The sequence below is a fragment of the Myotis yumanensis genome, unplaced genomic scaffold (genome assembly GCF_028538775.1).
Source record: "Myotis yumanensis isolate MYYU_CA2020_CCGP unplaced genomic scaffold, mMyoYum1.0.hap1 SCAF_1, whole genome shotgun sequence".
Classification (NCBI taxonomy): Eukaryota; Metazoa; Chordata; class Mammalia; order Chiroptera; family Vespertilionidae; genus Myotis; species Myotis yumanensis.
The window spans coordinates 16,835,294-16,863,170 of record NW_027223752.1 but is presented as its reverse complement, the minus strand read 5'-3'; the positions used below and the strand labels follow the sequence as shown (position 1 = coordinate 16,863,170).

General features: G+C 42.0%; 1 protein-coding gene and 1 non-coding gene across 2 annotated transcripts in view; one reads left to right on the top strand and one right to left on the bottom strand.

Moving 5' to 3' along the window:
* The first annotated feature begins 5,474 nt into the window (after window positions 1-5,474).
* Window positions 5,475-5,606, top strand: LOC139001419 (small nucleolar RNA SNORA51). Its single transcript, XR_011470007.1, has one exon. It is a non-coding gene; the product is annotated as a small nucleolar RNA SNORA51 (small nucleolar RNA).
* A 1,250-nt stretch (window positions 5,607-6,856) lies between these two features.
* Window positions 6,857-27,877, bottom strand: part of LOC139001913 (cation channel sperm-associated auxiliary subunit beta-like) — a 78,355-nt gene continuing 57,334 nt past the window's right edge. Inside the window, exons 18-26 of the mRNA XM_070403421.1 lie at window positions 25,416-25,748; window positions 21,371-21,510; window positions 19,173-19,370; window positions 18,050-18,160; window positions 14,936-15,046; window positions 13,006-13,141; window positions 11,305-11,405; window positions 9,811-9,885; window positions 6,857-7,079 (exon numbers count right to left, since the gene is read on the bottom strand). Coding sequence (XP_070259522.1) covers window positions 6,876-7,079; window positions 9,811-9,885; window positions 11,305-11,405; window positions 13,006-13,141; window positions 14,936-15,046; window positions 18,050-18,160; window positions 19,173-19,370; window positions 21,371-21,510; window positions 25,416-25,748 — 1,409 coding nt within the window. The 3' untranslated portion in view covers window positions 6,857-6,875. The remainder of the gene's footprint in view (window positions 7,080-9,810; window positions 9,886-11,304; window positions 11,406-13,005; window positions 13,142-14,935; window positions 15,047-18,049; window positions 18,161-19,172; window positions 19,371-21,370; window positions 21,511-25,415; window positions 25,749-27,877) is intronic.

The window sequence follows — 27,877 nt, the reverse complement described above, 5'->3', positions numbered from 1 at the left end:
ATATTTATTTATTATGAATGAACGAACGTCTGTGATGAATAGATATGCATGCTCTCAAATTAGGAAAGAAAACAAAGAGCACATTCTCTCCACCAAACTAAAACAAATTATTAGAATCTGAAAGTTTTGTCGCTTCAAGATGTATATGCTATTTCTAAAGTCTAAAGTGAGAGATAAGGGGCACCTCAAAGCTGACATATATATTGCTGTATTAGAAAAAGGAGCCATCTTTAGTGTAGAATAAAGTTAAAAACAGAAGCACCACAAACAAACATATCTGTTCTAACATTAAACAAGGGCTGCACTGAGAAACAAATGTCCCGCCCTCGCCGGTTTGGCTCAGTGGTTAGAGCGTCGGCCTGCGGGCTGAAGGGTCCCGGGTTCGATTCCGGTCAAGGGCATGTACCTGGGTTGCGGCACATTCCCCGTAGGGAGTGTGCAGGAGGCAGCTGATGGATGTTTCTCTCTCATCGATGTTTCTAACTCTCTATCCCTCTCCCTTCCTCTCTGTAAAAAATCAATAAAAATATATTTTAAAAAAAAGAAAAGAAAAGAAACAAATATCCCTTCCATCACCGAGGGGAAAGCATCTATGGGAGGAGGGAAAAACAATCTGCTCATTGTCCCTTCTACAGGCTACAGATTAGTGGGGGCCCAGAACAGCGCCTGGGGCTGAATGATTATGTCAAATAAGTGAATAATATCAAGTCAAGAAACTCAGCGTACGGAATAAATAAATGGTCACATTGATCATGGGAGAAGAAAGTACTAAGCTGGAAGACCAAGAGAAGAAATGCTTTTAGAAGGCACTGGGGTAGAAAACGAGAATGAAAAAATAGAGTACTCAGTAAAATTAAACATCAGTAAACCCAGGCGGTTGGATCAAGTAGGAAGAAGAGTGAAACCCAGAGAGGCCTGCTGTCAATCACTTTTCCCGTGAGTGATAACATCCTTCTGGAACAGACAATCCATGTCCTAAGTGAACACTTCCATGGAAGCGGAGAGGCACAGCGGCCAAACTCATTTTATGATTGAACGACATTTATGCCAAAAACCAGACACAGGTCCAGAAAGGAAAATTATAGGCTCGTTTCAGTGACACGTCCAGTCGCCAGGTCCAGAATAAATGACTAGTTAGCCAGACTCAACAGTGTACGAGGAAAACAAAACCCAACGATCCAGTAGGGTTTATTCTAGGAATGCAAGCATGTTCGAGGAAGGTCAGATTACAAGTCTAGAGGCAGAGAGACTATGGCTATCACTTTTCTCTGCCAGAAAAGTTCTTTTCCATCAGAAAAAGACACCTTTGCTCCAACATGCCCAGAAGCCCCCAGTCAGCACAACTACCAGCAACCTCTCCAGGGGGCCCCCCTGTTACAGACACCATGCACACAAGCAACCACCTGCGACCAATCGCTGCTACTCTGACCGCCCTGAACACATGAGTGTATTCCTAGGCCTTGAGTGAAGAGGGGACAATGTTTGCCATTCCAGAAAGGAGAAACCAATTAGCCATCATCATCATCATTGCCTTTATAGCAATACTGCTATTACCCTAAAGTTTTACCGTGATGCTAAAAAAGTAAATGTCCCTAAACACCACATATTTGTCCATGTTTCTCATGGTTTTAAAGGTGTTCCGATGATGCTAATATCTTTTAACTATAATGTGTGTAACAATGAAAAATTATGCATGAGAATAGCCCTGTTTTAAATACGGAACGAACCAAGATTTACTCGTAACACGTAACTAAGCAACATTTCACAGGCAATGACTGTTGTCTGAATTCTTTGGTTTTCCAAACAGATACCAAGAGAATGTGGATGCACAGTGCCCATAAGGACTTGCTAAAGCTGATGTGAGGTCGAGGGTAGAGTTGAATGTTTCAATGAGAGGGACAGCAGCCACTTTACTAGGAGGTTTAAGTGCATAGGTCCTACTACAAGTGTTGAGGTCAAAGTCTTTCACCCTACATGAACCTTTGAAGGTTTAAGGTCTAACAGATGCTGTAGTATATTTTCATTCACATGGAAAAAGCACCAGATCACTGACAATAGAGCCTGTAATCATTCCTTTCCTTGCTTCCAGAATCAATCTTTCCATGGCCACTCAGTTAATTTATAGTGGGTTGGCAGATAGGACTACATGTGAACTGAAAGAAAGGTATAGAAGGATCTTCACAAAGTTGTTTACATTTATAATTGGGACAGGGGACAGAAAGTAAAAAAGGCTGGGAGGTGGAGCTGGCAGGGGAGGAGCAGACAGGGGAGGAGCTGGAGGAGAGGGGAGAAGCAGGCAGAGGAGGAGTTGGAGGACAGGGGGGGAGCAGGAGGGCAGAGGAGGAGCTGGAGGACAGGGGAGGAACTGGAGGACAGGGGAGGAACTGGAGGACAGGGGAGGAGCAGGCAGGGGAGGAGCTGGAGGACAGGGGAGGAACTGGAGGACAGGGGAGGAGCAGGCAGGGGAGGAGCTGGAGGATGGGGAGGAGCAGAATGGCAGGGGAGGAGGAGGCAGGCAGGCAGGGGAAGAGTGGGAGGAGGGGAGGAAGGGAGGAGGATGGCAGCTGTGAGCTGTGGGACTGGCTCCCAATTCTAAGACAGACTGAGGTTCTAAGGACACTGGTTGGCCTCCACCGCCAGCCCTCTCAGTGCTCAGGGCATACCTGTTCTTCAATATTTGCTCCTCACACCAGCGGGGTTGGGGGAGAGGTGGATAAACCAAGGTGCTGAGCTTAGGTGACTGGCAGCACCCCTGCCCCGCCCCGCCTGGGCCACGGCTGCACATTGGGAGCTACTGGTGAAAAGGCTGGTGCATTGATGGGGCCGATGGGGTGGGCACACTACCTTCTTTGGAGGTGGAAGGAGAAATGTTTGTCCCACTTCCAGCCTGGTCCACCAATCCCAGCTCTTCCCCCGTCCCCCCCTGCCCCCCCCTTCCTGTGGGTACAGCATTGCAGTTAGCCTGTTGCTTCCATTTTCACAGTCCCTGATACTCACCTCTCAGGCATCCTCTCTGCTCCCCATGGGCTGCATGCAACGTTTCCTGTTCCTCACCAAGTGGAGGCATTGCCAAGCTGAAAAATGATTTTCTTCTTCTTCTCTGGGAATGGTCCCAATGAGCAGAAGGCTAGGTCTGCGTTGTGTGACCCTGTGCCGTGACCATAGCTGATCCATCTTTGAACAACCAACCGCTTTAGACTCCTTCAGCCAATTCTTGCTTAGCATTTTCCCTTGGGGCAGAGACCCAGAGACGGAAGTTGTGGTGGGGTGGAACTTAGTCACACAATGGCCGTGTGTGAAAATGACCAGGGTGCCTGCTGCTGCAGCCTGGAGCTGCCTGGGGTAGTGCAGGGTCTTGGGCCCACTGAGTGTGACATGACATGGGTTTGGGTTGGGGGGAGGGAGGTGGATACTGAAAGAGAAATGTTGGTTCTTCAGGTTTGAATGGTGGCTTCTGCTGGTGCTGACAAACTCAAATTTCAAAATCATCAGTCTATACAAAATAATCTTGGTCAGAGCTATTTTGTGATCCTTCGGAATGAAGCTTTCATTGCCTGGTGGTCAAAAGCTGAGACGATGATGAGCTGGTGCAAAACTGATATTGTGGATCTCCGAAGTAGATTGCTAGTTGAGTCCACAGCCCAAGTAGATTTCTTTGGTGAACATCAAAGTGGCAGCTTACATTTCCAAAGATGACTGCAACAATTCCTCCTGACCCATAGGATCTCTTTTTAAAAAAATATATCTTTATTGATTTCAGAGAGGAAGGGGGAGGGAGAGAGAGATAGAAACATCAATGATGAGAGAGAATCATCGATCGGCTGCCTCCTGCATGCCCCACACTGGGGATCAAGCCCGCAACCCAGGTATGCAACCCAGGTATGTGCCCTTGGCCAGAATCGAACCTGGGACCCTTCCGTCCGCAGGCTGATGCTCTATCCCAGTGATGGCGAACCTTTTGAGCTCGGCGTGTCAGCATTTTGAAAAACCCTAACTTAACTCTGGTGCCGTGACACATATAGAAATTTTTTGATATTTGCAACCATAGTAAAACAAAGACATATTTTTGATATTTATTTTATATATTTAAATGCCATTTAACAAAGAAAAATCAACCAAAAGAATGAGTTCGCGTGTCACCTCTGACACACGTGTCATAGGTTCGCCATCACTGCTCTATCCACTTGAGCCAAACTGGCTAGGGCCCCATAGGCTCTTTTGCAGTGTCACCTTGCCGCTCCAGAGAGACGGAGTGTATTTCTCCTCCCTTTGGATCTGGGCTGGCTTCGGGACACCTTGACCAATAGAATGAAGCAGAAGAGACATTCGGAGACTTCCTTGTCCAAATATTAAAGAAGATCAGGGAGCTCCCATGTTTGTGTTTTGGAAGCCAACCTCCGCGTAGGAAGTCCACTTGCGATGACAGCACAAGTCTGTAAGTCAGCCTAAGCCACCTCCATGGAGAAGCCATGTGGGGAGACAGAGGCCTGGCCAGCCCACAGCTATTCCAGTCAAACCAGCTGAGGAGCCAGAGAGGGGAGTTAGGAAGCCCCAGCATACAAAGGAGCCTGGACTTGCGGAGCAGGTGGTTTCTGATAGTCTGTTGCACTGGTGGCCTTCAATGAACCAACCTCACCTGTCAATAGTCATGATCATGCATAGTCCTCTCCCCTTGAATCTGGGCTAGGCGTCCTTTAGCCAGTAGGGTGTGGGTAACATTGTGCTAGCACTAGGCGTAAGTGTGGCAGCTCCCTCTTTTGCATTTTTAGGCGCCTTGATAAGGGCTCCAGCTGCCCTGATAGAGAAGCTACAAAGGGAGGCCATGTGGGTTGGTTTTTTGAGAAGGGAGAGGCCCTGAGACCACATAGAGAGAGAAAGAAGCTCAGACACCAGGTGCTCAGTGGAGCCCAGCCCCTGCCTGCTGAAGGCCATGTGCAAGTGACTCCTGGCAAGACCAGAAGAACGAGGGAGCTCAGCTCAGCCCAGACTACACCATCTTGAGCCAATAAAATGGTTATTATGTCACTAAATTGTGGAGTTGGTCATGGGGCAATAGCTTGAAAGCATCCAGGTAAGAGTGGGATCCTAAAAACTTGATATTTGGAGTGAGAGCAGAACACATCCCTGTCCCACTGGCACAGGGCAAGGGGCAGCGTGATTTGATTTGGCTAATGGGACATGATGTGCATCCCTTGCTTCAGACCGTTCAGATGGCTTGGCTGGGTCTGGTGTCTGGTCCTGGGCCATGAGAAGAGCTGCCAGGTGACTGCTGTCCTTCAGCCCGTGTTCCAGAGGGCGAACATGTGGGACAGACCTGCCTGGAGCAGGCCTGCCCAGGCCAACCCACGGACTGGTGAGCAGGAAACACGTGTTGATTGTCACCCCCACTGAGAACTGAGGCTGGAAGGGTGCTGCCGCTGCAAAAGCTGACTATACACTCGGCCAGCCAATTAACGTTCAAATGCTTCTTTCGGGGCCTCCTGGTGCTTACCACAGGCTGTGTTCTTACACTGACTGTACAGAAATAGGAGGCAGAGTAAACTTACCCCATATACACCTCAGCTCAGGCTCTTTGCCTGGTCTGTATGGTGAATGGGGAGACATTGAGTAAAAAAAAGAATAAAAATTAAAAAAAATGCTTCTTTCGGTGAAACCTTTGCCACGTCCCCATGTGCCTCCCTTGCAGGCTAAATCTCAAAATCCCTCCTGGGCCCCATTCTTAGTGGAATGTTGGATTACGAAGCAAAATAAATGGGAGGGTGTTAAGCATAACCAGGACAGAAAAGAGTTACACCATGGACTTGCAAGTTATAGAAATGTGTTATTTTATGGTCAACTCTCTGGGGAAATTTTTATGGGTTGGGAGTTTTGAGATGTTTGATCAAAGACTGAAGAACGTAACAGGATCCCAGTTCATTGTCATAGTGCTACTGTGCTCAGTGTGCCAGCTGAGGCTGTAGCTGGGCTTCTCGGGGATTGGACTGACTGATGGGCACCATGCTAGGTGGCAATGCAGGGCCCCACCGCAGATGTCTGGCTCCCGAGTCTCGTTCTGTGTCTGCCTCGCTCCCAGGCTTCTCCAAAGAACTTTCATGGTGTACGGCACAGCCATGATTCCCAGCTCTCAGAACTGGCTCTTCTGGGCTCGGTCCCCGCCTCTCCTCCGGTGCTGCTGCTCCTGAGCTTCTCCAGGAGCGTGACTGCTCCCGGAATGGACGGCCATCTTCTGACAGCTTGGGAACAGGCAGTCAGACAGCACACAGAGATTCATCTTTGGCATTCTACACGCTGCACGGAGGTTTGTAAAGCAATACACACCCAGACGCTGTGTCCTTCCAACACCCCCGTGATGGAGGCCATGTTCCCCTCTCGCTAGTACTACAATCGGCTCGTGAAATTGCTTTGAGGAACCCAACTGGCTCCGACTTTAATTCCCATGATGCTCTGAAAGCTCACCTGCAGGTTAGTCTCCTTCACCACCTGTCATGCCCTGGCAGGCCCGCGGGCCGCTCTCCCCGTGGAGAGAGCGAGGCTCAGGCCCTCAGATCCCACAGAATGGGCTCCAGTCAGCAAAAGCCGAAAAGTACGGAAAACCCAACTCACCCGGAGATGGTTATCGTTTCATATTTTTCTAAGACTCTCAAGGAAAAAATCCTTGATAGAAGGGTTGACAGAACAATTTTCGACGGGTTTAAAATAAGAGAACAAAATGGCAAACACATTGACAGAGGGCAATTTTGAGTTTGAACGCCAAATTCTGTAGTCTTTTATCTAGTTTTTATATGAGCCTGTATATACATTGTTCTAGGAATTGTCGAATACAGCAAGAAAGTAAAGAGAAGATGAAGGTAATCCTAAATTCACTCTCCAGATTTTCATAATTTAGGCAACTGACTGGTACTGATATTTGGTAAGTTCGCTTTGTTTCTTATAATGAATTTCCGGTATCTTTTGCCTGGGCTTACAGTATGTATTTGAAACATAAATGTCGCATAAATTAAGCACACCAGCACCACAGCAGTGGCAATGGCAATAAGTGTGTGTCCTGGAAACTGCAGCGGCACTTCATCGACGTAAATCTGCAACAGAAAAAAGCAAAGTCTTTAAGCTTTCTGAATCTAATAATTCAAAAACACTGAACTTTATGGTTCCCACACGGTGGGGACACTAGTAGGCATTTAGCAAAATTCTGCCCAGACTTATTCAGCAGCCACAAAGCTTGGAAACAGTCTCTTGATAATTTGGTTAAGGAGGAACTTGCGCACAATAGACAGGAAAGAAGAATTCTCCTTATCGTCCGATGCCTTTATCCTGCGTCTTTAGGGGCAGAGGAGGCAGATAGCACCACAGATGGCGGGACAACTTCCTGGAGGACCAAGGGTTCTGGAGGACCAAGCCCAGTGCCGTGGGAACAGGGCCAGGACACGTTGAACGGTCTCACATAGTCAGGGAAGGCGCCTCCTGAGCAGGATCTCAACCAATAAGTGAGCTCCCGGAAGAGAAGGAGCAGAAGGAACATTCCAGCTGTCCTCTCTTTAGAAAATCCTCTATCCGCCTGCTAAAATAGAGAAACGTTTCTCTGTATTGCCTGAACGGATAATTAGTAGACAAGTTCCTAGAGGAGGGATGGGATGACTGACAGAGTGGCACAGAGGCGCCTTTTCCTCTGAGCCTCTGGATGAGAATGGGTTCCATGCCTGTGAAATGCAGAAGTGGGCGTCTGTGGAGGCGAAGGTGCTTCCAGCCCGGTGGCGTACGCTTTCTGGGTGAAGTCGGAAGCAAGATCATCTTTTGAGGCAGAAGGAAGTGGAGTTGAGTGGAAATGGAACAGTGGGGAGTGTGGGAAAATGCTCATTGGATTAGCACAGGAAAAGGATTGACAGGGGTGAAACGCAAGTGAAAGGTACCACCATCCTCCCAGTGACCCAAGGAGGTAGCTGTTTTCTCAGAAACAGACCCTATCTGCCATCAATTCTCCCACAATCCCTTTCAGATTCACCATTTCCAGTCCACTTCCAATATCGCCACCGTGAGCTTTATTGCCTCAAGTTGCATAAATAAACCACTCTAACAGCCTCCTTTTCAAGCTGTCAGTCCACATGGGCGCAATACATTGCCGGAGTAATCTTAACTACCAGCCTGTCTACAAAAAAAAAAAAGTGAGGTTGCTTTATGCAACTAAAAGAATCTTGAACACTGGTAGCAGAAGTAGGTGTCATAAGCAACACAATTTAAAAGGTAGATTTGGCCAAGTGGTGTGGGAAGCAGTTGAGAAACCCCTTTCTAATCTGGAAAGATAATTATCATCCTCATAATGGATTAACTGGCTTAACCATCTCCTGTGGTACTTTAGAGCTCCGATTATGGATCCAATGCTACTGGAATGGTTGGGGAATTGAGAGAAAAATGTTCGATTTTGAATGTGGTCTTCATTACGGCACTCCAAGATAAGAAAAATCTCTCCTGAGCTGGGTCATCAGAGGAGATTGGATATTTGATTTTATTAAGAAAGACCTCGTCTGTAGCCAATGAGAAAGACAATCGTGTGCTCCGTGTAATTGCAAAAGGGAACTTCCTTTTCTGTGCTAAGGCTAGGGGACATCAGAGGGAGCATTGTAATTAATCCGTCTTTCCCTCCATCCCTCTGTTCTGCTTCTTCAGTGTTGGCCAAGTTCCCTCGTGGTCCCCTGTACTATTGTGCTGTTCCCTGAACCTGGGGCTGCCTTTGGAACAAACAGGTGAGAAGAGAAAGAGGAAAATCATGGGATTTCCTCTGACGTGCTTCATAGACCCTATTTCCTATTTCCTCTCTCTAGTGGGGTGGGTTTTCTCTCAGGATCTTGGGCGTCTGCACTGCTGCCATGGCCTCTCAGCACCGCAGGTCTGAGATTCGTCGCTGGGGCTGGGCTTGGGGCAGGGCCAGGACAGAGAAGGAAAGGAGGTGGGGGCCGGCGGAAGGCTGGTTTTGTTATTGATAATGTGGCATCAGTATTTGACAATGAACGAGTAGTCAAGCAATGCAATCAAATCCTCATTCCTTCCCATTCCCCACAGGCGGCAGATGTCATTGTACGAGCAAGCCAAAACGAGTCATTGCACATCATAGGGCATAGGGCAGTGATGGCGAACCTGTGACACGTGTGTCAGAGGTGACACGTGAACTCATTTTTTTGGTTGATTTTTCTTTGTTAAATGGCATTTAAATATATAAAATAAATATCAAAAATATAAATCTTTGTTTTACTATGATTGCAAAGATCAAAAAATTTCTATATGTGACACGGCACCAGAGTTAAGTTAGGATTTTTCAAAATGCTGACACGCCGAGCTCAAAAGGTTCGCCATCACTGTCATAGGGTGATTTGGGGAGGCTGACTTTGGTTCCACGTTCTTTAGACCTTGACAGCTTTGGGAAGATTCAACACTTTACTCTTACAATGCACCTACCCAGAGGCAGGGGAGCACTGGAAATTGTAATTTTTACAGACGCATGGGACTATGGGAAGGGGAGGGTGAGAGGAAGGGCATTAAAAGTCAGAAAACCTAGATAAATATGGCAGGTGGAGAGGGAACAAAAATAAATACAGATGCTTATTAAAATGTCCCCAGCATCGATGGGTCCTGCCACCTGTCGCACGCCCTAACTACATCATCTCTGACAATGTCACCACCGTTCTTCAGGCCCCCTGTCTCCAGGCCTTGTCCACACACGGATCCTGCCATTTTTAATCTCCAGTGTCTTTTGGACAGATGCCTGCCCTGTTATGTCCTCAGCCATCACTCCACTTGATACCTGTGTGTTCACTGTACCTGAAATTCTTCAACTAAGTTACAAAAAGTGACTCCTGGAACAACGGACACTCTGAAGTGGAAAAGCTCGGAGCCCTGTGGAATAAACATACCGGGTCATTAGCAGCATCGACATGTATGTCCCTTTAAGTAAAAGTATACACTGGGGCCCCTTTCCCCACAGATGTTGCATTAAAAATTCCAGTCCCCTGAAGGCTCTGAGCATATACTGTATTTGCAAAATAAAAATGGAGGGAGAAGGACAAGAGTTTGAAACAGAGGGATGAAATCGCTGCTACTGGACTTTTAGAATGAAGAAACAGAGATAGGAAACCCAACATGGCCTCCATGCATACATTGAGCTAATCCTCATATTCATGGTTTTAATAGGTCCCCTAACTTTTATTGGCTTTCTCAACAGTTACTTTGATCATGCCAACTTCATGTTTCTGAATAGGCAGCTGGAACCAGAGCCCATTTCCCCCTAACTTTTGGAAACACCCTTCTGCTCCACCTTGATAGATAACGTATTGGTCTTGTCTATCAGCTCAAAAAATCATAAGTTAATGCTAAATTCAACTTTCAGATACCTTTAGAAATAATAACATCGAAGGAAATGGAGAAAAAATAAACACTCTCCATATACTTTAAGGATGCTGTTTCCACTCTCCATATACTTTAAGGATGCTGTTTATCCATATATGTTAAAACTAAGACCAATCTTGGTTTAGACCAGCGGTTCTCAACCTGTGGGTTGCGACCCCTTTGGCGGTCAAATGACCCTTTCACAGGGGTCGCCTAAGACCATCCTGCATATCAGATATTTACATTATGGTTCATAACAGTAGCAACGTTACAGTTATGAAGTAGCAATGAAAATAATTTTATGGTTGGGTCACAACATGAGGAACTATAGTTAAAGGGCCAGAAGGTTGAGAACCACTGGTTTAGACATATACACTTTTAAAAAATAGTAAATTTTTTTTTTGTAAATTTTTATTTATTGATTTTTTTTTAGAGAGAGAGAGGAAGAAAGAGGGAGGAAGGGAGGATAGATATGAGAGAGAGAGAGAGAGAGAGAGAGAGAAAGAGAGAGAGAAACATTGATTTGTTGTCCCACTTCTTTATGAATTCATTGGTTGATTTTAAAATATATATATATTTTTATTGATTTCAGAGAGGAAGGGAGAGGAAGAGAGAGATAGAAACACAATGACAAGAGAGAATCATTGATCAGCTGACTCCTGCATGCCCCCTACTGGGGGATTGAACCTGAAACCTGGGCATGTGCCCTGACCAGGAATCAAACTGTGACCTCCTAGTTCATAGGTCAACACTCAACCACTGAGCACACCAGCCAGACAGTTTATTTTTGTATGTGCACTAACCAGGGATTGAACCCATACCGTGGAGTATTGGGATGATGCTCTAACCAACTGAGCTACCTGGCCAGGGCTAGACATATACATTTTATTTAAACTCAAAACAAGAAAAACAAAAATGCTGCCCACTTACCTTTACGCTTAAGTTGAGGCCTAAAGGATTATATACTGGGACATGAAGAATAGATTCTAAGTAATTTTTCAGTCTCATTACATTTTCTGGTACAGTGTGTTCTAAAAGTACATGAAGTATATTTTAGGCCCACGTATGCTATTTTCTCACTTTGTATAAAACTTGTTACAGACATTGAGATACAACAAAAGATTTCACTCCATGACATGACCAAGCTATGCTGTATTTTTAGTTGTATTTGACTTCGTGGAGTACACATTTACGGGAGATTAGGCCTCATATCTTGCATTACATCTTTTCAGTGGCATTATTGAAACAGACAAGACCTCTGGGCACCTAAATTCAGGCTGACCTTTCCTTCCAGCTCCATGCTCATGACCAGTCCTAACCTACACATACTTTGTGTCTTTGGCAACGAGATAACTTCAGCATCACCTTAGTGCAGCGGTTCTCAACCTGTGGGTCACGACCCCTTTGGGGGGTCGGACGACCCTTTCACAGGGGTCGCCTAAGACCATTGGAAAACACATATGTAATTACATATTGTTTTTGTGACTAATCACTATGCTTTAATTATGTTCAACTTGTAACAATGAAATTGGGGGTCACTACAACATGAGGAACTGTATTAAAGGATTGCGGCACTAGGAAGGTTGAGAACCATTGCCTTAGTGGTTGGTAAGTGATTTAAAATAAGGTGGCTGGAAAGTTTCACAATAAGATCATTGAAACCTTTTCCCAAAAAAGTTATCAGTTATTCCTGCCTTTCTTATAGTTCTTTCTAAACTTAGATATGTAGTGTTGGAGTTAGAAATTGCAGGATCTAAAGGAAAAAAAAGCTATGATTGTAGCATTTGCCAATTGCTGTGGTGTAAATACTCTCACCATAGCTAATTTCAAGCTACCAGTGGTTTAACAACCAGTATTCAAAATCCTTGAAGGCTTAAGAATCAGTGCTCAAAAGTTGGTAATAGCAGTTTCCAGCATACCATAGAGAATGGGATGTTAGTTAAAGCAAAATATTTAGTTTTCTTTATTAGTTTTTCATTCCAAAAATGCATATGTTGGGTAGAGTAAGACTCACTGAATATCAAAAGTCTGGATATTTGGTAACATTAATGACTGATCAAAATTTCATTTAACTCTATTGATCTGTCTATCACTTGATCACCTTAAAGTATTCATACATAAGCAATCACAAAAGATGGAATAAAAGCCTACATATTTGAGGTAAAATTGAATTGTGGAAAATTTCATTCTTATTTAAAAATATTTCAGTATCTTTCCAATTATTTAAGCATAAAATCTTTAAGAAATTTCCTTATATAATTAGAAGATATATCCAATAGATTATCTGGCAACACCTTTTGTAGTCTCCTGTGAAAGGGGACACTTAGGCCAACATGTAGCAGAAATTCAATCAATCATTTTTGCTACAAATCTACAAAAGAGATTTCAAATATTCCACATTTAAATTCTTCAAAAATGCTTTTATGCCATAGAGTCTAGGTCACTGGAAGTGATGATGAAATAAGTGGAAGATAATAGAAGTAGAATGAACAGCAATGTGTCAACTGATTCAAATTCTTTGCCAAAGATCTCCTGGCTGTCTTTTGTGCAGCTCTTGTAAACCACTTATCTAGGTAATAACAATACCACTTATGAGATAAAAAATAATCATAGAAAAGAAGCAAACCCTACTGATTTCCCAGTGTTTCCTCCCATTCACTTCCATCACAGTAACCAGATATGGAGTTTCCATTGGGATGTGTCCATCCTCACTGTAAATATCCAAAGAAACTGGATATTGCAGAACTGGAAACTTAAAACGAGGAACCTAAAACACAAATGCCAAGAATGAATGTAAATTTGGAAACTTCAATACTAATTTGATTTCCTGGGAAAGCACGCATAGCTACATTCCCAAGAGTTTGGATACTCTAAATGAAATGGGCTTCTTATACACAGCAGAATCAATGTGAACTCCAAAAGTACTATGCAAACATGTGCTAACAAAATTCATAACTTTCTATGGGCCTTTTCCACAGGACTTGACTTTTTTGACTAACCTATATCCCATAAGACGCTGCATGGCCTGGATACTGTCTGGCTCCCTCATACCTCTCTCCCTGTCAGTCAAATACCGTGCACAAAGGGCAGAGATGGGGAAGGGTTCAGTAACTGTGCTCAACATTATTAGTTATTAGCAAAAGACAAATCAAAACCACCAGGAGGCACTGTCTCATACCCATTAGGGTAGCTATCACAATTTATTACTGGTAAGCAGCTTACAAAGCTAGGAGACAAAATTCAGAAAGACTTATTATTATTGGACTTTCCCCCCTTCTTGGGGATTTTATTTACTCAGGCTCTTGAGTCAGAGTTCAAATCTAACTCGATCACATATGAATGATGTGACCTTTGGCAAATTACCTGGCTTTGCTGTTCTTCAAATGAAATCATGGTGACAGCTCAGAGCAGTGTTTAGTAGACAGTAAATGCTCGAGAAATATTATTGTAATTCAGCAAGGGGGAAGTTGTAGAGGTATGTAACAGTAGCACTCATAATTTATTGACTGTGACCCTATGCCCATTTTGAGATAAATCACTTAATATAATGCTATATATTTTATTACATGTAAAGATAAATCACTTTAAAAATATATATATAGTTTTACAAGACATTTGAAGTAGATCTACTTGAAAGCGCTACTAAGTACACATTGAACTTAGCTAATGCAAACACCAATATGAACTTGATACATCTTTGAATGTTTTGAGACTAACAGAAGGAAATATTTGAGACAACCCATCCTCTTCACCAAGGTATTATACTGTCACTAGAGGCCTGGTGCACGAAATTCATGCACTCAAGGGAGTCCCTCAGCCAGTTCTGCACCCTCTTGCAGTCTGGGAGCCCTCGGGGGATGTCCAGCTGATGGATTAGGCCCACTTGGCCTAAGCACTGGACATTCTTAACACTGGACATTCTTAGAGCTGTTGTGGAGACGGGAGAGGCTTCCACCACTGCTGCTATGCTTGCCAGTTGTGAGCCCGGTTTCTGGCTGAGTAGTGCTCCCCCTGTGGGAGCACAGTGACCACCAGGGGGGCAGGTCCTGCCTTGAGCATCTGCCCTCTGGTGGTCAGTGCACGTCATAGCGACCAATTATTCTGCCATTCGGTCAATTTGTATATTAGCCTTTTATTATATAGGATGTATTTTGTTACCACTACCAGATTGAACTTCTTGACAATAAGGGTTTCAACTTCTATTATCCAAGACCTGATACACTAAATATTTTTGAATGAATCAATGTTCGCCGTAATGTAGTGGATGGGGTGTTTGATAAGTTACAAATTGTTTTCATGTAGATATGAATGGGTATATTTATAAGAACCTGTGAAAAGGACAGGGCAGTGCAAGTACTGTTCTATTTTACAGGTGATGTTAATTAACTTGTGTGAGGGCAATTAAATCCAGATCTTTTTTAGCTCTGTATCACATTTAGTTCTATATCATAAGAAGACATTATTTCTATGTCATAGTTTTCATATGTAACCAAAATGCACATTTAAAAAAAATCTAAGTAATATGAAAGCATTGTCTTCAGGTAATTAAAAATTACCTTACCTTTTCTCTGCAATCTGAGAAAGCAACCGCATATGAAAACTTCTGATCCTTTGTGCAATTACACTGCTTCCGATTAGACTTATTAGCACACTGTTTGAATTTACCAGATTTCTGCAAATAGAATTAATACAGGTTGACTTTATTTTCCTGTGGCAGGATTTCTACAAACTGAGTAAAACTTCAATAAATATTCGTCCCTTGAGTAAACAAAGTTCCCGATGAGAGGGGGGAAAAGTCCAACAGTAATAAGTCTTTCTGAATTTTGTCTCCCCCCTCCCCTTTGTAATTGGATCCCAAATATCACTCAGTTGCTTGCCAGTGATAAATTGTGATCACGTGCCTAACGGGTATGAAATGATGTCTCATGGTGGTTTTGATTTGCCTTTTAACTAATACTGTTGAGCAAAGTCACTGAGCCCTCCCCCAACTCTGTGTGGTATTGCCTCATCCTGGAATGCTCTTTGTCTGCCCTTTACCCTCTGCACCCCTCCTCATCTCCCCTTGCTTGGTTAACCCTACTCATCTTCAGCCTGGTTCCCTCGGACTAGGTTAGGCATCCCTGGACCACAGTCGTAATGTGTGTTTTGTGTGTCTCCACTATATGTTTATCTTAAACTTTAGGGTAAGGATCAACTGGGAGATTTTTTTTTTTTAAATATTCAGATTTCAGGACTACATCCCATCGTTTCTGATTCAGTAGCTCTGTGGTGAGAATGAGAAAACTGTGTTTTTAGAAATATTCCCAGGTGATCCTGGTTCCGGTTTTGCAGGGCCATGCTGCTCACAAACACTGCACTGGATACGTAATGCTATTTAGTTTGTGTGACTTTTTCTTTAATGCCCGTTCTCCCCCCAGTAGAGTGTAGATCCATAAAGGCATCATGCTTATCATGTTTATTGCTGTGTCCTCAGAGAATGTCTGCACAGCACCTGATAACACTGGAAATGCTGGAATGAACATCTGTTGAATTTCAAAAGATGCATAGAAAACTCTCATCTACTCAGGTATATATTAAATACATTTCTTGTTCAACTCTCCTCCGCCCCAAACCTGATAAAACCCCTAAAGATTCCCATGTAAGCCCAAACCGGTTTGGCTCAGTGGATAGAGCGTTGGCCTGCGGACTGAAGGGTTCCGGGTTCGATTCCGGTTAAGGGCATGTACCTTGGCTGCGGGCACATCCTCAGTGGGAGGTGTGCAGGAGGCAACTGATCGATGTTTCTCTCTCATTGATGTTTCTAACTCTCTATCCTTCTCCCTTCCTCTCTGTAAAAAAAAAAAAAATCAATAAAATATATTAAAAAAAAGATTCCCATGTAAATACAGTAAGGTCATATTTCAATAGACGAGGCTTAACTCTAGTGATACAAGGTTTACTAGCATCTCTGTGAGAAACTGGAAGTGAAGAACTTAGTATTATAGTTGCTCATTGCCTGGAGTAGAGCTTGTCTTGAAATCCAAGATTCGATAAGAAGTCAACCTCCTCATGTTGCATGTGCGTGTAACAATATGCACGCGAATGTGTATTATTAGTTTGTTCAACAATTTGTAAGCATTCCCCACGCCTGGCACTGCTCTTGGTACTACAGATACAGAAGAGAGCAAAAGAGGAGTCTTCACCCCTGACCTCTCCTTGGCTCCCATTAGGATTTCAAATGGGCTAAATGGGATGAGAGCATCTTTTCTCGAATGAGAAGAGCCCTCAGACCCATCTCACCTCTCCAGCACAGGGACAAGCACAGTGTCCATAGCAGAGGAGAGTGCTTGTCCCAACAGAGGCACATCTACACTCTAGGAGAGGTTCTGCCTGGAAAACAGCCCAGCAGCACTCGCCCTCTCTGGAGTGTGGAGTGAGCTGGGTAGAGACTAGAGAACAAGTACATTATAGGGTAGCTTGTTGAGGAAATTTTATAGATGCCGGTGGAATCTCTCTCTAGAAAAATGCACCTGCCTGCCTATTTATGTGTACAAACAGACATTCATATCCATTCATGAGCTCCCTCTCTCTCTCTCTCTCTCTCTCTCTCTCTCTCTCTCTCTTTCTCACACACACACACAATGACATAAAATGGCTTCTTCTGTTAAAAACTCCCCATTGTCTTCCCCTCTCACAGAGCATAAGCCAGATTCTTACAATGATTTATAAGGTTGCCCGTGACCTGGCCTTGGCATTACCTATGACCTGATTTCCCCCAGGTCGATCTGCTCAAGCCGCACTGGCCTCCTCATCCTGGAATGCTCTTTGTTCCTCAAATATGTCAGGCATATTTCCAACTCTGGGCCTTTGCAGTTTCAAACAGTTCGTCTGTCTGGAATGCTCTTCTGTCAGATACGACATGGTGCACTCCGCCACTGTTCTCAGGTTTTTGCTTAAATGTTACATTCATTGCGAAGCCCTCCTTAACCACTCTATTTAGAGTTGTAATTCCCTTCTCCACATTACTCATCCCCACCCCCTGCCTTATTCCTTGCCTTATTTTTCCTCTTTGTACTTATTACAATTTTACATATTTTATTCATTTATTTTATTTATTGTATTCCATAAAAAAAGTAAACTACATAAGGCAGGGTTGGTGTGTGTGCTGTTTTAAAAAAAATCTATTTTGTTCTCTGACCTCTTTAGAGTCCTTGATTCTAAAACCATATACAGGAGTAGCAGTAAAATGAAAGGAACTAAAGTAGTAGTAGGAGAAATGGGTAGCAGCAGTAGTAGTATTAATTATCATCATTATCACCACTATCATCACCACCACTAGCACCATTAATCACCACCACCATCATTATCACCATCATCATCACCATCATCACTGCCACCACCATCACTATCACTATCATCATCACCATCATCACCACCATGATTATCATCATCACTATCACCACCATCATCAGCATCATCTCTACCACCACCATCATCAGCATCATCATCACTATCACCACCATCACCATCATCACCATCATTACCATCATCATCATCATCACTATCGAGAGCAGATGGAGCATTGTACTAAATGCACCTTTTCATTTAATCCCTGTAGCTATGTTCAACTGTAATTTTACTCAATGATTTCTTGAATTCAAATAAATACTAGTTTAGTTGTAAAAAAATTACTTACCCTTGACTTGGGAAATAGATTTCTTGGTATGGGTTTGCTAGGATCTGCATGATAAAAATTATCTGTAAGTGGAATAGCAACTCCCATATTAGATGGAGGCCTGTAGTTTACCTGCAGGTGATTAAACAAAGAAAATGTATAACTCATTATTTACTATGTCTTCAATTTAAATATCTTAACTTTCCAGAAAAGCATTCAAAGCAAATATTTTGCTTTTGGTTCCAGGTATTAAAGTAAATTTCTATTCACCCTACACTCCCAATTCAGTATTTTCTGGAATTTCAACAACCCTAGTCCATGGCAATATAATGTGAACCTTGAAAATAAGTTAAAAACTCTTTAGTACCTAAAACAGTGGCCATTAAGTCAATGCAAAATACAGTGGGGCCTTGACTTACGAGTGTCCCGACGAACGAGTTTTTTGAGATACCAGCTGTCTCTCTTTTGCATTGAGTTGATAGAGTAATTTGAGTTAACGAGCTCCTTAACGAGCTTGGTCTCAGAACAAAATAAATTCGTAAGTCAAGGCTCCACTGTAGTTTAAACATCTTATAAAAGGTCCTAGTGACATATTTAGTAAATAATTCTTCAAGTTTGGTTATTTGCTTTTTTTTTGTCACAAAAATTGTAAGTAGTAAGCTAGTTATAAGAGTAATCATTTATATTTTAAAAAGATAAAAAAATAAAAAGAGTCACAGATTCTGACAAGGCAAAAATTAAAATTGTTACTACATTGAAATGGAGCATATATATTACACACACACACACACACACACACACACACACACATACACACACACACTCAGGATGGGTCAAAATAAGGGCAAATAACTTCATATTTTGCAAAATCCTAAGATTATGCCACTATTAACATACATAAATGATGTTAATAATGATGAAACTAAGTTACCAAGAAAAATAATTATATCAGAAAGCTTTTACATTTTAGAAATAAATAATAACCACATCCTTAAAATGACATGAGGACTGAAAAATAACTGGAGCGTGAGCATCTTAAGAAAGCAATGCTGAGACTGAGTGGCTAGCCAACCACACAAGTAATACATCACTGGCATTCTTAAAACAACCTGCTCAGGGTTTTCTAGTGTGTTTTGTTTTTTACCGGCAAAGTTTTGATCATGTTAAAATCCCGACTGTACGGGTGAACCCCTTCGAGCCATTCGTCCCTTGTGATCAAGGTGCTAGGATTGTGGCGCATGGACTTTAGATAACTGCAGCTGCTTTTCAATGTTGGTGTAAACGTTGTCACAAAGCAGTCTGTCGAGGCTCCCCAGACAATAAGTGCCAGTGACGTCGAGCCCTGGAAATATCCAAAGAACGGAAGGTTATTTCAAGTAACTGTTACAGGCTGCACTAGGCCCACTCAAAGTTCATACGCTGATGTCTTAACCCCTCGCATCTCAGAGTGTGACTGCATTTGGAGATAGGCCCTTGAAAGAGGTAACTGAGTTAACATGAGGTCATTAGCATCGCTCCTAATTCCAGAGGATGGGTGTCCTTACACCAAAGGGAAATTTGAAGAGAGACACACGCAGAGATGATGTGAAGACACAGGGAAAAGCGAGGAGGCCTTAGAAGAAACCAGCCCTGCTGACACCTTGAACTTGGACTTCTAGCCTCCAGAACCATGGGAAAATAAATTTGTGGTGTTTAAACCACTCAGTGTGTGGTATTTTGTTATGGTAGCTCTAGCAAAATAACACAGAAACCAACTAAAGAACATAGGAAAGTAATAGGAAAAGAAACACACACACAACAGAAATAGAGTGATAAGTTTGACAAAAAGATCTGTTTCAGAATAAATCATAACAGAAAACATAACATTGTTTTCCCGGAAGAAAAACATTCCCATCTAATTGGATATGGACAACTTTTGGAAATGAGCAAGAGTCAGGAAGTAACAGCATAGTCACATCCAACTCACGTTGATGGGGCTTCCCCCAGTCCCTGAGGGGCACCTGGATATTTGCTTTGATGATATGAATAAAATAACTCAGATTTGGCATACATTTTGAAAAAAAAGTTACTCACTTAGCAATCACTGTATTTCACACAGATCTGTTTTTAGTAGGAATTTATGCACAATAAGTATATTTGAACCTGGAACAATATTAAACATCCAATACAATTTGATAAATTCGATTTGACATTTAAAATATTTTTGGAATTTTAAGAACGTAGGCATACTAGTAACTCCAGTGATGTAGTAAACTCTGGTAGTGGTAGTTTTGCTTCTATTCCCATATTCTGTAGCCATTAAAATGGATGTATTTTTAATGAATTTTTGCCCAAACACATTGAACCAGATGTAAGCAGAATTATACCATTAAAGGAAATTTGGGGGTGGCAGGGAAGCACAAGTTAAATATGAGACAAGGAAGCAAACAGAAAAAGCCAGAATGTTGGACATTCTATAACACACCTGACCCAGTTGCCACACATTCAGTGGCAGGGGAAGAAAATGGAATAGTATTTTTCAACTAAAAAAAACACCTTAAGAGATAAAGCAATTATATACTATGTGGATCTCAATTCAAACAAACCAACTATAACATTTTTTGAGAGAATTGGGAAAATTTGATTATAGACCAAGTTTTATAGACTTATAAGTTGTAAGACAAAATTTCAGTTTTAAAAGTTTTAGGGATGATGATGGCATTATGAGTATGTGAGAGATAATACACAGATTTTTAGAGATGTATATTGAAGCATATAGGAGTGAAATGACATGTTTGCTATTTGTTTACAAATGTCAGAATCTAAACAAAAAATTAGACAGGGATGATAAAACTAACAAAATCTTGACTAATTCGAGTGCAAAAGATACATGGAAATTCTACTTTTGTCTACATGTTAATGTTTTCATGATAAAAAAAACTTTAGAATATGTAGAAAAAAAATATTGACTCAAGGATTAAAACATAGTTAAGTGATAGGAGCAAATTTTCTAAAGTGTATATATAACACTTTCCCAATTTTAGGGGAAAATACTGTAGGCTCAAAGTGATTGAACATTTTCTTCTTTAGATGCCCTACTTGAAACATCACATTTAATTCTCAAAACAACCTTACGAGGTAGGTATTATTATTATTATCTTCTCTATTTTATAGATAAGGAAACTTAACTACAGCAAAGTAACTTTCTCAAGTTCACATAGAAAGTACCAGAAATGAGATCTATCTCAGGTGGTCTTTTCAGAGCTCCTTTTTTTAAACCCTAACCCTAACTCTTCTTTTCCTTAGCTTACATGCTACATTTTCTCTAATTAATGATTTCTCTGTAATTAAAGAAAATCTTACTTGAAGGAAAGTTTTGCTAGCTGCAGAAATTTCCATTTGGTATCTATCAGTATTATCAAAAGAGCCTTTAACTTTAACATCCAACAAATTTGGGTTTCCAACAATTGCTTTCAGTAGTGGTACTTCAAGTGTATGAGCACCTATAGAAACAAAGCTAATGGTTAATATCTATACTAATAAAAGGGTAATATGCTAATTAGACTGGGAGACCTTCCGGACATCCATCCAGACAAAGCCATGGTGGCGGGGCTGAGGCAGAGGCAGTTGGGGGCGAGCAGGTTGGTGGGGGGGGGGGGACAGTTGGGGGCGAGCAGGCTGGCAGTGGGGGCAGTTGGGGGCAAGCAGGCCACCGGGGGGGAGGGGGGCAGTTGGGATGATCAGGCTGGTGGAGGGGGGAAGTTGGGGGCGAGCAGGCCAGCAAGGGGGGGCAGTTGGGGACAAGCAGGCCAGCAGGCAGAGTGGTTAGGAGCAATCAGGCAGGCAGGCAGGTGAGCGGTTAGGAGCCAGTGGTCCTGGATTGAGAGAGAGATGTCTGACTGCTGGTTTAGGCCCAATCCCTAAACCAGCAGTTGGACATCCCTGAGGGGTCCCAGATTGGAGAGGGTGCAGGCCGGGTGATCAGGCCGGCAAGGGGGACATTTGGGGGTGAGCTGACTGGTGGGGGTGGTGCAGTTAGGGATGATCAGGCCAGAAAGGGGGGCAGTTTGGGGCAATCAGGCCGGCAGGCAGAGTGATTAGGGGTAATCAGCAGTCAGGCAAGTGAGCGGTTAGGAGCCACTAATCCCAGATTGCGAGAGGGATGTCTGACTGCCGGTTTAGGCCTGATCCCTAAACCAGCAGTTGGACATCCCCTAAGGGGTCCCAGATTGGAGAGGGTGCAGGCCAGGCTGAGGGACCCCCCCCCCCCCCCCAGTGCATGAATTTCATGCACTGGGCCACTAGTTAAATCATAAAAGTTTTAATCAATTTAATAATGATTGGCTAATACAGAATATATTATCAAGACTGCATAATGGCTGTGAATACAGTTAATATAGAGTTAACTTTAATAGTTATTAGAAAACATTAACTTTGCAAATATTTTCTTCAAATTTCTCACAAAAATATTGCTCCTCTCCACCCCTTAGTCCTCAGCCAGGTTCTCCAATGCATGTAAAGGTCATTTGGTTAGTACTGGTCACCCTGAGTTGGATAACTCAATAGAGAAACTGAAGGGTAGAGATTACTGAATCATATGGTAGTTCTATTTTTAATTTTTGAGGAACTTACATACTGCTTTCCATAGTGGCCCAACCAAGTTACATTCCTACTCCTCTCCCCATCCTCAGCAACTTTTGTTATCTTGTCTTTTAGATAATAGTCATTCTAACAGCTGTGAGACAGTATCTCATTGTGGTTTTGATTTGTACTTCTCTGATGGTTAGCAATGTTGAACACCTTTTCATGTTGGCCATTTGTGACTTCTTTGGGGAAATGTCTATATTCAGGTTCTTTGCCCATTTAATTGAATTATTTGTTGTTTTTTCGTCATTCAATAAGAGTTCAGTATATTTTTTAGATATTAACTCCTTATCAGGTACATGTTTGCAAATATTTTTCCCGTTCCATAGATTGCCTTTTCATCCTGTTGATTATTATTATTATTATTTTTTTTTGGTGCAGAAGCTTTTTAGTTTGATGTAGTCCCACGTATCTACTTTTGCTTTTATTGCCTGTGCTTTGGGTGTCATTTTAAAACAAATCATTAACAAGACCAATGTCAAAGAGCTTCTCCGCTTAGTTTTCTTCTAGGAATGTTATGCTTTCAAGTCTTACATTTAGTCTTTAGTCCATTTTTGTGAGTGATGTACGGGTCCAGTTTTACTCACGTGCAACACCTTTTAATAAAGCGATTATTTCCCTATTGTACATTCTTGGCTCCCTTGTCAAAGATTAGCTGACTCGATATGCATGGGTTTAATTCTGGGCTCTCTATTCTATTCCATTGGTCTGTCTGTTTTTAAGTCAGTATGTTTTCATTAACATAGCTTTGTAATATAGTTTGAAATCAGAAAGTGTGATGCCTCCAGCTTTGTTCTTTCTCAATATTGCTTTGGCCACTCAGGGTCTTTAATGTGATTTACCATGTTAACAGAATGAAGAATAAAAATTGTTGATCACCTCAATAGACGCAGAAAAAGCATTCGTCAAAATTCAACATTCATTCATGATAAAAAAAAAAATCTCAACAAATTAGGTATATAAGGACTATACCTCAACACAATAAAGGTTTCAACCCTCCCCCCCCCAAAAAACATCTATAGCCTTCATTTACATAAATTGTATTTGGTTCTGTTTTTCATATAAGCCTCTATGAAAAGTGTTTTTTCCTGTCATTATGGTTCATATATCTCCATTTACCTCTTTAAAAGTTTTATATATGCTTATTTTTAAATGTCTTTCGAATTTTTCTATTATGACAAGTTCTTGGAGTTTAAAATTTTCTACTTCCTGTGCCTATTGGTCTTCTCTTCTGCTGGATCATTTTCTTGCATAGCTTTAAAATTCTTTTCCTCCATTCATGTTTAGTGAAGATTAATTTTTTTCCATGGAAGTCCACATTACCTGGCTTATGAAAATATCCTAAGAAGGGTTTTATGCTAGCTTGTGCTGGTTCTCTGGGGTTATAATCATTTCTCAGCTTCAGATTCCTGCACCTGGTGGGTACTCTCTGGTGTTGCTCAGCCTTGGGGTTTGGGTCTTTTACAGAAGATTCTTTTTCTCCACTTTGAGTCCCATGGAAATGTCAGCTCCCCAGCTCCACTTTGGGTGGCGATATGTACAGTTTTCCTAATCCCCTCTTCATGGCTCAACAGTCTCAGTTCCAATTTCCTAACCCAAAGTAGGAAGCAGCCACATCTTCTGCCAAGGTTTGGGAATTAAAATTATCCCTCTGCCCAGATAGCCTGTACGCGAGCCTCAAATCCTGCGGGAAACCACACATTAGCTCCTTTTTTAGCTTTGAGTTCACTCTTCATTTCTGGTGACACGCTTTTCTTCTCTTCCCTTCCCTTCCTTCCCCTCCTGCCTCTCTTTCTGGCTCCGTTAATACTTAATTTTTTTGTTTTATTTTTTCCCCCAGTATGCCATTTCTCCATCATCATTAACATTTCGTTATTTTTTAGAATTAATTTTTAGAGAGAGTGGAAGAGAGGGGGAGAGAAAGAGAAACATCGATGTGAGAAAGACACATCACTTGGTTGCCTCCTACACAAGGGATCGAGCCTGCAATCGAGGTACATGCCCTTGACTGGAATCAGACCCAGACCCTTCAGTCCAAGGGCTGATGCTCTATTCACTGAGCCAAACCAGTTAGGAATTGTTATTATTTTTTAAATAAATAAATGACTGAAAAAAATAGGGAAAGGTTTAAAATTTTATTTAAAAACCATTATTTGGCTTTAAATAAATACTTGAAATAATTATAAAAATCCAAGGTAATTAAAAGGTTTAATTTTCAGAGGTAAGCAAAAAATCTAAAGTCCCATGTAATCTTGGCCTGCTAACGGAACCTCATTTCCTCGTTTGTAAAATGAGGATTATAGTCTAGCCTTTTAGAGTTGTTATAAACATTAAATGAAAAAAATATAAAAATCATTTAATACAGAGCCTCATCCATAGTAAATGCTCAATAATTAGAAACTAATACTGTTATAAGTAGAATGCCAGCCATTCTGGAAACCAAAGATAAAGAAAAATATCCCGGCCGGCCGGCATGGTTTGGTGGGTGAGCATTGACCTATGAACTAGGAAATCATGGTTCAATTCCCCATCAGGGCACATGCCCAGGTTGCAGGCTGGGTCCCCAGTGAGAAGGCAGCTGATCAATGATTCTCTCTCATCATTGATGTTTCTCTCTCTCTCTCTCTCTCTCTCCCCCCCTCTCTCCTTCATCTCTGAAATCAATAAAACATGTTTTTAAAAAAGAAAAATATTAGCGTATATTTCACATTCAGGGTAAACAAAAACATCTTCTTTTGATGTTTCCCAAAAAAAATAAACTTACCTTTACCGTGAGGTATGACCTTAATTCCTAAGGTCTGAGATTTCCCCAGATCAATGTATCTCAGGACATTGAGGGATAGTGTATTATCATCTTGCTGAAACAAATAATTACACGGTTTTGTGTATATTTCCCATTTCCGTCCATTCCTTTCTCCAAAGTCATATAATAACCATGAGTCTTTTACAAAAGTCATGTTGTTGGGAACTCTTTCGGGCACGGTGGCCATCGCTAACGCATTGTTGCCATCTACAATGCTTGTGATCAGGAAGCTGCTGTAACCAGGAATCACCACTGTCTTCTCTATATCCGAATCTTGAAATGAAGAAACAACACCTGGAGCTAGAACAGAAATGATTTGCTATGAAATAAAACAGCTACTGTTCTTCAAGCATTCTGGCAGATATAACTGATGAACACACTATTTGAGTTCTTTGTGTGTGTGTGTGTGTGTGTGTGTGTGTGTGTGTGTTTTGTTAATTCTCACCTGAGGATATTTTTTCCCCTTGGTTTTTAGAGAGTGGAAGGGAGGGGGAGAGACAGAGAGAGAAACATCGATGTGAGAGAGACACAGCAACTGGTTACCTCCTGCATGCACCTCTACTGGACAGGGATCGAGCCTGCAACCGAGGCACGTGCCCTTGGCTGGCATGGAAACTGCAACCCTTCAGGCCGAGGGCTGACGCTCTAATCACTGAGCAAAACCGGCCAGGGCAAGTTTTAAAACTACGGTCTTTTAAAAATATATATATATATTTTATTGATTTTTTACAGAGAGGAAGGGAGAGGGATAGAGAGCTAGAAACATAGATGAGAGAGAAATATCGATCAGCTGCCTCCTGCACACCTCCTACTGGGGATGTGCCTGCAACCAAGGTACATGCCCTTGACCGGAATCGAACCTGGGACCTTTCAGTCCGCAGGCCGACGCTCTATCCACTGAGCCGAACTATGGTCTAAACCATAAAACACATTGGCCAGATTTCAGGTTATAAATCAAATTATTTTATAGAAAGTGTGTCACGAATATGTCAAGCACAAACCTGTACTTTACACTTGACTAGAATGGATTCTTTTTATTTTTTTGTTTGTTTTTAGCTTCAAAAAGTGACGATATATTCTATCTCATGCTGTATGTCCACAGCAGATTGGCTAGGGGTTTGATTTTGTTTCTTTTGTTCTCAGTGATGCTCAGGCTGGTAAAGTCTCTACCTTCTGAAATGAGACAGTGTGAAGGGTGAAATAGATTCTGTAAAATTATCAGTGGGGGGCGGGGGGGGGGGGGAGCTGATTTCTTTACTGTAAAACTGCCAAGCGCTTCAACCTTGACTCTTGACCGTGATTCTATAAGAGAAGGATAATGTAATCAGTGTTCCCCCAGTACCTAAAGGTCTGCCTGCTACACGGAAGGTGCTCAATAAATATTTGTTGAACGGATGGATAATCGATTGTTTAAGGAGAGCATGAAGATTTAGAAGAAAAGAAGCTCGAGGGCGGGAACGTAAGCAACACCGTCATGTAAGGAATGGAAGATTCCACAAAGCAGACAAAGAAGAAATGATCAGAGAAAAGCCATCGGAGAGAACCTGAGGAAAGCCGAAAGAAGGCTATTTCAAGGAGAGGGAGGGCATCATTATGAAATGTTTCTCTTTTTTTTTTCTTTCATTATCAAGGGTTTTGAATAGATCATGAAACATATCAACAAAACTTGCCTTATTCTGAAATCATAACTAGAAGTAGTCAGAAAAGAATCTCATAATTCCCTTGACTAGGCACACATGCTCTAAGTCAGTGATGGCGAACCTTTTGAGCTTGGCGTGTCAGCATTTTGAAAAACCCTAACTTAACTCGGTGCCGTGTCACATATAGAAATTTTTTGATATTTGCAACCATAGTAAAACAAAGACTTGTATTTTTGATATTTCTTTTATATATTTAAATGCCATTTAACAAAGAAAAATCAACCAAAAAAAAGAGTTCATAGGTTCGCCATCACTGCCTAATTTCTCCCATATCAGACACACCAATAAATCCTTCCCTCCACCCCCCTTTCCCTCCTCCCTCCAGGCTCTCATGTAAGGTCTCTCCTTCCCTTTATAGGGAAATTCCCCGAGTTGCCTTTATTCATGGGTCTTCCATTTCTCTCCTCTCATAAGTTTTTAACTTTAATCCCATTAGATTTTGGTCTCTACTACTCCACCCAACCACAGCCATTGTCAAAGTTACCAATGACTTTCACATAAATCCACTGGCCAGTTTTCTTTCATCATCTTACCTGACTTATTGGTAGCACCTAAACATCTTCACTCAGTTCTCCTCTGAGCATATCTTCCGATCTCCTTTCTAATTCTTCTGCATCTCCTGGACGACTAATTGTTGGAATTCCAGGGGTTGGACCTCAGACCTCTTCCTTTCTATACCTACAATCATTTTCTCATCTGGTCTCATAGCATTAACTATCATGT